The sequence below is a fragment of the Athene noctua genome, chromosome 7 (genome assembly GCF_965140245.1).
Source record: "Athene noctua chromosome 7, bAthNoc1.hap1.1, whole genome shotgun sequence".
NCBI classification, from domain to species: Eukaryota; Metazoa; Chordata; class Aves; order Strigiformes; family Strigidae; genus Athene; species Athene noctua.
The window spans coordinates 42,215,962-42,228,392 of record NC_134043.1 but is presented as its reverse complement, the minus strand read 5'-3'; the positions used below and the strand labels follow the sequence as shown (position 1 = coordinate 42,228,392).

Sequence of the window (12,431 nt, the reverse complement as noted above, 5' to 3'; positions counted from 1 at the left end):
TACATTCAAGTATTTGACTGTAGAAGTTTGGGTGATGTGAAGAAATGTGAGAATCTCATAATGGAGGGGGGAAATCTTTGAAATTTCAAAGCAGTATGTGCTTGTGATCAAAATATTTAAAGTTTTAGGAAACTGCCATGAAAGCAACTAACTTGTATCTGAGGAAAAGGATCTTGGGACTTTCTTGAACTGGAAGCTGTTTAGGAAAAAAGTCTATGAACAAGAGTAGCAGAACTGATCTCTTGGAATAGTCAAACATTTTGATCCCTGAACCAATCAGCCCTAAGTTCATCAGCAGAAGTCACTTTTTAATTGGTGCTTAAATGTAAATCTGTGTAGCTTCACAGGCTGTAAACTTACAGGCTGTGACTAGCCCTTGCTCTGGATCAAACTGGTTGATGCTGTTTTAAATTTATTCAGCGATCAAAGGAAAGTATTTGGTAACTTCATAGTTTTGTAGGGCGTGGAAGGGGAAACAGCTCCATTCCAGCAGCAGCGTGGTAAATCTCTTTACAGGGGACAAAGTTGGAAGTCTTTCTGTAGCCTGAATGAGTGAATGAGGCATATTGGCAGAGTTTTGACTGCAAGGTGTCCTAAACTGTACAGTGCTTTGGAGACTCTGGATGTTTATGTTTTGTTGTTTTCTGTTTCCCTTAGCTTTCCTTCCACAGAAACACACATGTGTGCGTTGGTTTCATTATGCATATTAGTTATGCTGTTCTAAAAAGGGCAGTTAGCAATTACGCATGGTACAAGTCTACCTGACAATGCAAGGTTAATCTGTACAAAAGGAGCAAGCAGAGATTCGCTTGTAAATAATACTAGAATAGAATGTTCTCATGAGGAATTGTGTGTAGATGGAGGTGTCTGTAACCAGTAAATGAGGTGTTTTCTCTCTGTCAGGTGGATTGCCTGAGTCCAGTAAACCACCAGAGGCTCTGTGTTCTCTTCAGTAGCTCTTCTGCTCAGTCCAGCAATGCTCCAAGTGCCTGTGTTAGCCCCTGGTATGAAAACTACTCCTCTACAACTTAGATATCTTTCTTCCTAATTCAGTGTCAGTGCTTGCCTCATAGTGATATCTCTTTGAGGACTCTTTGGTAGGTTGTGCCCATCCTGTAACAGAAACTGTGGCCAAAAATAATTCTGTCTTGCCCGGTCAAGTGGGTCCAGAGCACTATACCATAGCCTTTGTAATTCCCAAGGCATGAATGAGAAAAGCTCAGCCTAAAACCGAATGCTTTAGTTGGTCCTTTCACTGCAGTGTAATGTATGTGTGGGGAGGGCACTGCATGCAGTCGTGTGGGGAAGGATTAGTGTATATAAACATGGAAGAATGTCCAAGCCCAAAAATAAGCTTTGAGAGAATCTCAATACTTCTAGATGGTATTATCTCAGAGTGGTATTTGAATATATTGCTCTCTTTCTCATGTTATAGTCAGTAGCGTTATGAGCTTTAACTGTATTTCCAGCTTAGGGGGCTGTAATTTGTTAGTTGTGTGCAACTAACTTGACATGCTTCTAGCTTTACTAAACAAACAGGACAGGTCTTGGTGTTTTATCTCTTGCTCAGGTGAAAATATAAAGATGGCTGTCTTATAGGGAAAGGTCTAAAGTTCCTGTAGGAAGGAACCAAAGAAGGGGGTGATAAGCTCAATAAACAGCAACAATGAGAGGATGTAAATTGCTGATATTAGAGATTTCTGAATTGTGGCACTTAAACTGATACTTAAACATTTTAAGTGGCTTGGTCACCTCAGGTTCTGAGAAAACAAAAGTTGCTATTAAATCTGTTAGAAGAATAAGGTTTTCTTAAAGCACTTTTCATCTTCTGGATGTACCCTTTTTGTAACTGTTTAAATGTTAGTGTTTGAGGCTTCAAGCTGTCTAGGCTTCTGTGCCAAGATATTCTTGAACACGATCTTCAAAAGTGCAGTTGAATTGTATTTGACTTTTAAATGTCAAGTTTAAAGTTGTCCTAGTGGGACTCTGATCTCGTTAGCAAACTTGACAGCAGGGGCAGGGATCTAGGAGGGTAGTCAAGAGGGGGGAAAAAGTTTGTGAAGGTATACAGGGCTGAAAACAAGTTAGCAGGGGATGCAGATCTGTGCACCTAAAGGCCATTGCACAGCTAACAGTGGCAGCATCCACCCTCTAAAGCTTTTCTTTCTCTGTTTAGGATTGTGACCATGGAGTTCTATGGGAAAAATGACCTGACTCTAGGGATTTTTTTGGAGCGCTACTGTTTCAGGTGAGGAGGAACTTATTCTAAATCTCTTTCTAAACAAAAAAAACCCTTTTGATATCTTGGTGAAATTGACCTGCTGCCCTCTTCACAGGCTGCACTTCCCGTGCACTTTGAATAGCATGCACATCTGCAGAGCTCTTTGTGTCCTAGTAAAGCTTACCGCTTAAATCTGTTGGTCCCTGTGCTTTACTATCATCTGTAGTGAAATGAGCTGGATTTAAGAATTCAGTTCCTTATGCTCACGTCTTACAAGCAAATACATCCACTGCTTTCTCACTTTGGCCCTGTACCTCTTATTTCCTTCCTTTAATGAGGAAGTGGAACTGATTATGAAACAAGACTTACAAGTTCATAAAGACAAATGTGTTCACTTAGCACTTTCTTGTAGGATTGGGTCTTTTTCTTGTAGCCATTAGTTAAGAGGCTGAGCATGTATTCCAAATGTCTGTTTTTCAAGACTAACAACTGTACAAATTGCAATGTTCTGAGGTTCCTGTTTGAACTTTCATATGAATTCTGGAAAAAACCTACTCCTTTCATGTTATCTGAACATCTCAGAGTAAGGCTTTGGTCATATCTGCAAGGTGGCTAATGTGAATGGTCCAGAACACTTTTAGCCCTGGCAAAGTACAGTGTAATTTATTTCATCTGATAGAGGTGCAAATTGTTAGGTTTCAGCGATAACCAGTACTGCCAGAACCCCATACAGAGTCTCAGTGGGCTCTGAAGCTGGATAGGTAGCCTGTGGCCCCTCAAAAGACAAGATTACTCTATTCTCTCCATTCACCACTTACAGTAGCAAAATGCTTGTAATGCTCAGCTTTCTTTAGAGGAACAAGTATTTCTCCTTGTGCTGATCAATGGGGAGGAGGAGCTTAGCTGTTCGCTTTTAGGTTCTTGTTTCTCTCAGCTGACTAGCTATTGTGTGCTAAAGTGAATGCTTCTCAGTCTCCATAGTTTCAGTAATTAAAATTCTTTTTTTTTCATATGAGCAAGGAGCCTTTTTTAGGCTCTGTTTTTGAAGAATTCCGTATTTCACTTTTATAGCTGAATGATTCAGCTTTTATTTTTCTGATATCAGTCTCTCTTCCCTGACTTAAAAGAAATCCATTCATGGAAAAGTCATGAGTTTTTCTGTTCGGAAAGGTTATGTGGCACTATTTTGCTCACCTCCTCCTTCAAGAGTTGAAACATTACCATTTTGAAGGCTTTTTGGCCCAACATTGTCCTCAGTAGCCTTTGCACTGGTACGCTGCCAGAGTTGTCTTCTGATTTGGGGCCCAGGCACTTTGAGGTGCTTGATCTGTGTTTTGTGGACTAGATGGAGTATATTGGCAGAAAGTGATTCATTGTAAAAAGATTGTGATATTCACTGCTTTTGGGACCTATACAGCCATTGCTGGCAAGGAAACTTCTCTACATGCTATTTCTGAATGAGTAGAATTCACTCTGCAGAAACAGCCTTCACTAAAGGCTTAGGAAACTTTACAGTAAAGATAAATAGTACCATGATATTAAAAAGCAAATGAGATATGTTGAATCAATTCTTCAGCAGTGTCTAGTATATGATCATTCCTAAGTGTTTCCATTTCTCTCTATAAGGCCTTCCTACCAATGCCCCAGCATGTTCTGTGAAACACCAATGGTGCACCACATCCGTCGCTTTGTTCATGGGCAAGGCTGTGTGCAAATTGTGTTAAAGGAGCTGGACTCCCCAGTCCCTGGGTACCAGCACACCATTCTTACTTACTCCTGGTGTAGACTGTGCAAACAGGTAAGGTTGTGGACTTAAGCATCATTTCTATTCCAATGTAGTATTCCTGTTGTAATTGGCCTTGTATGGAAAGGCAGCATTTTTGAGAAAGTGCTCATCCCTGCAGCTATGGCTAAACTTGCACAAAACCTGTTACTGATAGACACATTCTCAGGTATCTACAAATTCCTCTTGTAGAATTGGGGTTGTTGAGGGTGAAACATCTTATGTGAGGTAGTCCTGTTGGAAATGTTAAACCTGGCTTTGGTTGAAGTTGATATATTGCTGGAAACTAATTTCTGACACGTGGAAAAAATGGAGTTGCCCTCTTAGAGGTGAAAAGTATGGTCCCTTCCCTGCAGTGAATCAGTATGAGCATCAAAAGAATGTATGGGGAAGAACAGACACTGAGACCTACTGGCTTTAGTAATTGGCTGAAACCACTTGCTACTCTTTGATCTGCTGTGGACTGGACAGTCTGCGTTGTGTCAATGTGATGTCTAGACTTCCTTTAGTAGTCATGAGAAAGTAAGCAAAATCTTCGTTAGAGGAATGATAAATTGTGTTTAAAAAAACACAAGATAGTAAGATTGTGTATTATCTGAAACTTGTTCTGTAATTTAGCTAAGAAAACATTACCAATTGGATACTCATCCCTAGCTAAACATTGTAAAACTTAAGAGCCTTCGAAGAGACAAGAATAAAACTTAATTAAAAAAGATTCATGCAGTGCCTGAAATGCATAACATCTCAATTACCCATGTGGATGACTCAGTTCACCTACTTATGCTGGCTTAAACATGGGTGCTGGATTTAAAGATACCTAGAGGAAGTTAATGTAATTGCTGAAGGCAAGTGTTACACTGCTGTGCATACACCTGTTCTGTAACCTTTTATTTCTGTGTGCTCGTGTAAACATTAATATGTTTGTGGCTATTAAGTATGTATAAAGCGGTGGCTAATCTAAGCTTGCAAGTAGTGCTGAACTGGAAATACACAGCAGAGCAATACCAGTGTATTTGTAGCTGAAGAGTCGCCAGGGAAAAAGTAGATGATGAAACCACTGCAGCTGACTGGGTTGTTGCAAATTGTCTCTATGCAGAGAAATAGCATCCCAGATATAAACTTCTGTCAAGGATATGTTTGCACTCCCCCAGCTTAGCACTTGTCTTTCTCAACTAGCAGTTGGTTTTTATCTGATTTATTTTAACTATGTGTTGGCCTTAGCTTTGCATAAATGCTATCTTTGTTATTTAGAGTGTTTCAGGACGTGGGTACTTCTGGTACTAGAAATATTAAATTGCTATCTAGGTTAGCCTGTCCTTAACTGGTTGAAGGATGACAACAAGACACTTGGCTTTCAATTTTTCAGGTGACACCAGTTGTTCCCCTTTCCAATGATTCTTGGTCTATGTCTTTTGCGAAATACCTTGAGCTGAGATTCTATGGGCACCAGTACACTCGAAGGGCCAATGCAGAGCCTTGTGGTCATTCCATTCACCATGACTATCACCAGTATTTTTCCTATAATCAGATGGTGGCATCTTTCAGGTGAGGTCTACTGCTGAAAACTTCCTTCTCTCTCTTTAGTACTATGATGTGAAGTATATAGCTCTAGTAAAGATTCCTTAGGTCTGTCCTTTGAGTACAGCATGGGATAGCATAACTGCGCTGTAACTACAAGTGCAGGATTGTGTGTTGGCTTGCAGAGGGCATTGTGAGTGCCATCGCTGTCCTGGGTGGGGTGCGCAGTGTTCCTCAGAATGGATGGCTCCAGTTCACGATACAGAAAGGAAGCACTTTTTGCTCTCTAATCTCAAAAATTTTCAGCATTTTGTTTTTGCAGCATGATCTGTGGTTTTACTTTTTGCCTAGAGATAAATGAACAGGGTGATGTTGCTGCTAAAAGTTACTGAAGCCCTGGACACATTGACAGTGCCCCTCTTCATATAAGGGCTACAGACTACATTTGGTGTAGAATTAGTCTTACATGCGGAGAATCTTGTTAATAGCTGTCATATTGCCTTCTCAGCTACTCTCCAATCCGGCTGCTTGAAGTGTGTGTCCCACTCCCCAAGATCTACATCAAACGGCAGGCTCCGTCAAAGGTTACTATTTTGCAGGATCTCAAGGACTTCTCTCAAAAGTAAGCTTTGTTTTTAATCCCTTCCTCAGCTTATTTGTGTTTTGGATCTTTATTAGCAGAACACAAAACCGTTTTTGCTAGTGTAGGTAAGACTTGCTAAATAGTCATTATTTAACAGAAAAGTAATGGTTTTAAATACATCTACATGTGTAGGTACTTCTAAGGAAGGGTGGTATTGGAATCTTATTACCTTTACCTGCTCTGTACTCATCTCTCATCTTCTCATCTGGTGGCAAATCAGTTTAAACACAGCTAGTAGGAAGAAACTAAGATTATTCTCTTCTCCATCCCTCAGTGTTGCACTGATACTTGAGCGATACAATGCGTTGGTGAATGATGCTGCTAAGTAGCCACTGAAAGGTTGACCATCAGCTGGTGTCTGAAATGTCACCTTTTTTTAACAAAATGTCTTCTCAAGCACAGCTAAAGTATTTCTAATTTCTCCCTCTAATACTAAAAATGTAACAGAGGAAGTGGCCCTAGAAGGCTTAATCTGAAGACTGCAGGTAACACTTTGTACCTCTATCCTAATGTTCCTTTTTGGAATGTCTGACCAAGATTAAATCCTGCCTTCAGCCCAGAAAAACTGCAAAGGCATTGCTCAGATCTGTTGTCCAAACAGAACTGTTTTCATTGTATTGGTCATGTGGCTACTAAACTCTCTGGTGTGTACAAGACATTGCCTTTGTTAGCTATTCAATATGATAGCAGCAGACAGTCTGTAGTCTAAGGTAAACTACAGTAGGCCTAGACACCTTCTAAATAGGAAAAAAAAGTGGGAGACAGACATGATGGAAACTATTAAATCCAGCATGGCTGCTGTTCTGCCTGGTGGCAGCATTCCTATATGGCTGATGACTTTAACTGCCTGACTTCAGAATCTGTGAAGCTTCGTTGAGAACTGAAATAGTTACTTGTTCTGACTGTCTGAGCCCTTCTGGTGGAGGTGTAGCTTAAAGTCACAGATTCTTCCCAGACACAGATGACACAGTGCTTCCCCTTTGCTATTAGTATGACCTTTGTATTCCTCTCTGACAACTTGCACTGCTTAGAATAAGTGGCAAAGAGGAATGTCAGTGTGTCTTTCTGCTATGCCAATTAATTTTTTCTTAGCTTTCCCTGTAAAATCAGTGGAATAGCCTACTGTGCAGAAGACTGCTATATATTGTCTTTTGTATTCTTAAACGCTAGCCTTAAATGCATTCAGACTCTTGTTAAAGAATGTTGAAGATGTTCTAGGTAGTCACATCTTAACTCTTTGCATCCCTATCCACAGGGTGTCACAAGTGTATCTTGCTGTTGATGATCGTCTTGCTTCTCTGAAAACAGATACTTTCAGCAAAACAAGAGAAGAGAAGATGGAAGACCTCTTTGCCCAAAAGGAGGTAGTGGACTATTTCTGCATCAGCAGGCTGTAGGCTGCAAAGTGTGTGGAAAAGCCACTCAAATCTAGTGTCATCTCTGGTCATGGAACACTGACAGATTTTCTTTTGGCAGATGGAAGAGGGGGAGTTTCGAAACTGGACTGAGAAAATCCAAGCGAGGTTGCTTTCATCATCATTAGACACACCTCAGCAGCTGCAATCTGTTTTTGAGTCTCTGATAGCTAAAAAACAAGGGCTTTGTGAGATGCTGCAAGCCTGGAATAACAGGTAAGAGGAGAAATGTTGGAATCATGAGCAACAACGATACTGTGTTCGTTATAGAAGGAAAAAGGTGTTTTTGTACTTTCTCTCCCTGTGATGCAGTTGCTCTATAGAGTGTGTTAGGAGAGCTTGTGCTGAATGTCCTCTACTGGTTAAGACCACAGAGCTAGTTGATTGGAACAGAAAACCATTTGAGGCCAGATAGAGTATTGTGTTGTAGAGCACAACTTGGGTTTGAGACGAGAAAGCGTCATTTGAATGAAGGTGGAAGAGAGGGGAGCATGGGGAAGCAATTAATTGGGTGAAGTTATCTCAGAGGTGAAAAAAATGTTTTGGTTTTGGCCGTTTGAAACATACCTTTGGCACATGTTAGCAGCCATCTGAGGTTGCAATAAAGACTTGTGAAGGCATGCTTGGCTGTATTCTAGTAGGGAGAAACTTCATAACTTATGCTTTTCACAGCTAATACCTGTAATCTATTTTTTAATTAATTTTTCTTTGTGTTTTGTTTTTTTTTTTTAAGATTGCAGGACCTCTTTCAACAAGAGAAAGGGAGAAAACGTCCATCAGTACCACCCAGCCCTGGGAGACTGAGGCAAGGTGAAGAAAGCAAGGTATGAGTAGCAGGCTAGAAGCTACTTAAACTGGTTTTGTTCTGCAGCAGCACAAGAGTCTTAAGACTGGCTTCAGTGCACTTAATAAACTTATTTTACTGCATCGTGTAGTTTTCAGCTGTAAAAACTTGAATTGCATGTTAGTATATGTATCTTTTCCTAAAGATGTGAGCCAAGAGCCATATTACACAGAAGAAGACTAAGTATGAATAGGATTTGATGATTTTCTGTGGTGTTTGTGTAGTGTTAATCTGAATACTGGCAGTAGAGAGCAGTCATTGTCAGGTGTCAGGTGTATGCCTAGATAGGAAGGAGGTCACCTCGTTAGACCCTGGTTTATCCCTTGTGATAAAGAAAAGGCAAAAAATTACCAGGACAGACAGAGCAATGAAAACAGGAAGGACTGATAATCAGTTTTCAGGTTCACCGCTGTTCTGTGATGTGTCCATGTGCCAGCATGCTGAGCAACCACCCTTTGGTGAGCTGGTACTCTGAGAAAATGTCCAAAATGCAAGGCAGGACATTAGAAGCACCATACAGAGAGGCTGAACTCCAAATAGTTCTAACATTAGCAAGGTGCACTAAGAAACCTCATGAGTACCTGGGTTTGCTCTGCTGTATGCATGTTTCACATCTATTGGTTAGATGCTAAAATGCACTTAACCTTGATCTGACAGCAAGCAGGTTTATATAGAAGAGTGTAGTCTTTAAAGCAACGTACAGAGATGATAGTCATAAGCTTCTTGTGAAGCTGGGTTGCTGTTGCCTTGTGTTTTTCATGTGGTGGCAGACACAGTGACACTGCAGTGGGTGGGAGTGTGCAGTTGTGGTACATCTGCTTTTGCAAGTGTTCCACAGAGGAAGGGATACAGCTATAATGAGCTAGGCATCAACAGTGGTGTTTTGTTATTCTGCCTAGATCAGCAGCATGGATGCTTCCCCACGCAATGCTTCTCCAGCACTGCAAAATGGAGAGAAAGGTCTGTTGATTATTTGTTTTTTATAAGCTGCCAAAAGAAGCTTGCTGTAACCATTTCCCTGAGATAATACGGGAGCCTTTGTCAAATGTCACAATTTAGAGAAACGGTGAATCCCCGTTGTGTCAGGTAGGAATAAGCCAGTTTCCAGCTTGCTATTATAAAAAGCAAAGCCTGCTTCCAATATGAAGTTTAATTACTAATGATACTAAATTGGCCAGCAAGGGTTTTCCTTTGATCTGAAGTATAAAAACTTTCAGAGGGATTCTAAATAATGGAATAACTATATAGAATTTGGGAAATGCCTGTCACTGCTTCTGAGAAGTGGTTATGGGTGCTAAGACCTCTTTACCTGTGAGGCATACTGAGAGCTTGTGGGAACTGAAGGTGGTGGGTATAAGTGTATGCATCTTCTGGAGGTTATGTGCTCTGTTGATCAACTTGTCAATTCGTTTGTTCTGGATGGCCTTACCTCCTTTCTAAGTAAAAACTTCTTGAAAGTTGACACTGGTGGTAGCTTGGCCTGGAAGCAAGCAGTGTAACTTCTGACAGCCATGTGAAATACTTTTTCCTGTCCTTGTGCTCTCAGAGGATCGTTTCCTGACTACTTTATCAAGTCAGAGCTCCACAGGGTCCACCCATCTTCAGCTGCCCACCCCTCCAGAGGTTGTTACAGAGCATATGACTGGTGCCAACACACTGTCAGAACAGGATACAACAAGCAGCTCAGAAGGTAGGTAGTTGTGGCCTTGTATTCTTTCTCTTGCTTCTCTGTGGTAAGTGTATGGGATTGGTTTAGGAAATGGCAAATGGGGTAACTCTGTGATCTGCAACCTTCCTTCTGAATTTATTTGAAGTAGATATTATGATGCAGACTTATCTCTGTTCCAGATGTGTTTGATGGACACTCACTGGGATCTACAGACAGCCAAGTGAAGGAGAAGTCTACTATGAAAGCTATTTTGGCTAACTTTTTGCCTGGAAACAACTATAACCCCATTCCATTTCCCTTGTAAGTACTGCATAATATATACAATGTACAAAATTAGCAGCCTGATCAAATTGCAAACAGAGACATGCATGCTTCCTTTGCTCAGTATATAATTTAAGTCATCACTTGGGTTTGCCTCTGAATAAGCTATAGAACTTCCTCAAGGCAAGAACTTGTCTGTGTCCCTTCTCAGTTTTTGTAGGTTACCTGCTTTTCCTATTAATGATTCACCCTGGTACATACATGATCAGTTTCTCCTCCTCCTAGAAACTCTTCTGGGAGGGGAAGGGAAGTGGGGAATGGGGAGAAAGGTGCCTTCTAACTTTATTGCTGCAGGGAGGGAGTGGAAACATCTTACCTTAGCAAAGACTTACTAAAGCTACATGCTGGCCTCTTGTTTTTGCTTCCAGACCTCTTCCAAGGGTTGGACTCAAATTGGCATTGTCTGGGTGTAGGTCAGGTTCAATGGCTACTGCATGTGCCCTCAAGTGCCCCTTCCATGTGAAAATGGACAGGCTGGAAAGTCTTTCGGCCCCTTGGTCTGCGTGCCTTGTAGTGTTTCTTGTTTGACGTGAGCCTAATGTTTGGCAGCCTGAGTTTCACATCCAAATCCCACCTCCAGGGTAGTAGCAGAGGTCATGAGCTGATGAGGTAAAAGTTAAATGGCTGGACCCCACAGATAAGTGAAGGTCTTGCAGAAACCCAGGAGGCTTTTGGGAATTTTCTGTGCTAAACTGCTTGTTCAGAAAAGACTCCAGCTTTGTCCCCTAACTTTACTCTGCAGGCTGTGCTGTAGGACGGTCAAAACAAACTCAGGCAGGTTTTGGTGCCATTAGAAACAGTGGCTGCTAAACAGAAATAGACTCTTATTCTAACTTGGAGCTGGTGTTCTGATATAAACAGCTTGCTTGAAGTGTTGATTGCCCTAACACATTGTCATTTAGAATTAACCACGTAGCTATGAATGTGTCTATTGGGAGAAGCTGATCTAGGGAGCTTGGGTTCCATGCTGAGACTTGCAGTTTGTGCCTGGGAGTGCGGTGATGAAGATCTGGGCTTTGACCAAAACTTAACCTTTTCTTTCCACAAAATTTTATGATCTACTAACGCTGTCCCTATGTCACTTTCATTTAGTGACCCGGATAAGCACTACCTAATGTATGAGCATGAACGTGTACCTATTGCAGTCTGTGAGAAAGAACCAAGCTCCATCATAGCTTTTGCTCTCAGGTACTGGTGTGATTTTTGCTGTTCGTCTGACACATGTACTTTTGCAGCTTTTCTGTGCAAGAAATATTTAAATCTTAATGGTAGGGAACAATGACAGAATTTCTTCACTCAGCTGAGTATTTCTGCCAGAGCTGAAGTTCTCTCCTTTTACTGCTGAGATATGGAAACTAGATTTTCCAACTTGCAACTGGATTTGGGGCTTTTCTTGCCCAGCTCTAGTACATAAAAATGAATTAGCGTGATGTGATATTGTTAGAGAAAGAAGCGCTACTAAATTTTGCTCGGCTCTTGAGCCTGGAGGAAGTGCAGCGGAGCTAGGGAACAACAGTTAAGTATTTATACTGCAGTCTGTCCCTTGCCTACCTTTGGTCATAACAGCTCTTGCTACTACTTGGTTCTCCAAACCAGATGCTTCAGTACATCTTGGAGTTTGCATGTCACAAGGCAGCAGACTTTTAAAGCAGCGCATTCTTAGATTGTGGAAGCAAGAGAAACGAGGGAGGATTTTTCGTGCAGTATGATGTAGAACAGCTTCTGTTCTAAGGGAACTAAATTCTAATTGTAAGAAAAAAGGGAGATATCTTTCTACTGTGGGTTTTTTCCTGTGGTTGTTTCTGAACTGGACCTTTGGGTTCGTGTTACAGAGTCTCCCAAAGAACAAAAAACTGACTTTTTTATGTTCCCCCCTTATATTTTCCTTTCCTCTTCAGTTGCAAGGAGTACAGAAATGCCCTGGATGAGTTGTCCAAAGCATCTCTGAAGAACAGTTCTGAAGAAGGACTACAGCCAAACAGGTTACGTGTAGGAACTACAGTACATAGAGTGAAGG

The 12,431-nt window shown here is 41.2% G+C and overlaps 1 protein-coding gene across 4 annotated transcripts in view; it reads left to right on the top strand.

Annotated features, from left to right (window-relative positions):
* PIKFYVE (phosphoinositide kinase, FYVE-type zinc finger containing) overlaps positions 1–12,431 on the top strand; it is a 68,441-nt gene that overhangs the window by 43,922 nt on the left and 12,088 nt on the right. For 2 of the 4 annotated variants that reach the window (XM_074911048.1, XM_074911047.1), the window contains 14 exons: positions 904–1,004; positions 2,177–2,248; positions 3,848–4,019; positions 5,371–5,549; positions 6,031–6,144; positions 7,421–7,529; positions 7,642–7,796; positions 8,314–8,404; positions 9,324–9,384; positions 9,971–10,114; positions 10,273–10,393; positions 10,783–10,911; positions 11,507–11,602; positions 12,313–12,396. In XM_074911048.1, coding sequence (XP_074767149.1) covers positions 904–1,004; positions 2,177–2,248; positions 3,848–4,019; positions 5,371–5,549; positions 6,031–6,144; positions 7,421–7,529; positions 7,642–7,796; positions 8,314–8,404; positions 9,324–9,384; positions 9,971–10,114; positions 10,273–10,393; positions 10,783–10,911; positions 11,507–11,602; positions 12,313–12,396 — 1,628 coding nt within the window. The remainder of the gene's footprint in view (positions 1–903; positions 1,005–2,176; positions 2,249–3,847; positions 4,020–5,370; positions 5,550–6,030; positions 6,145–7,420; positions 7,530–7,641; positions 7,797–8,313; positions 8,405–9,323; positions 9,385–9,970; positions 10,115–10,272; positions 10,394–10,782; positions 10,912–11,506; positions 11,603–12,312; positions 12,397–12,431) is intronic. The other 2 variants (XM_074911046.1, XM_074911044.1) reach the window with 1 other exon arrangement.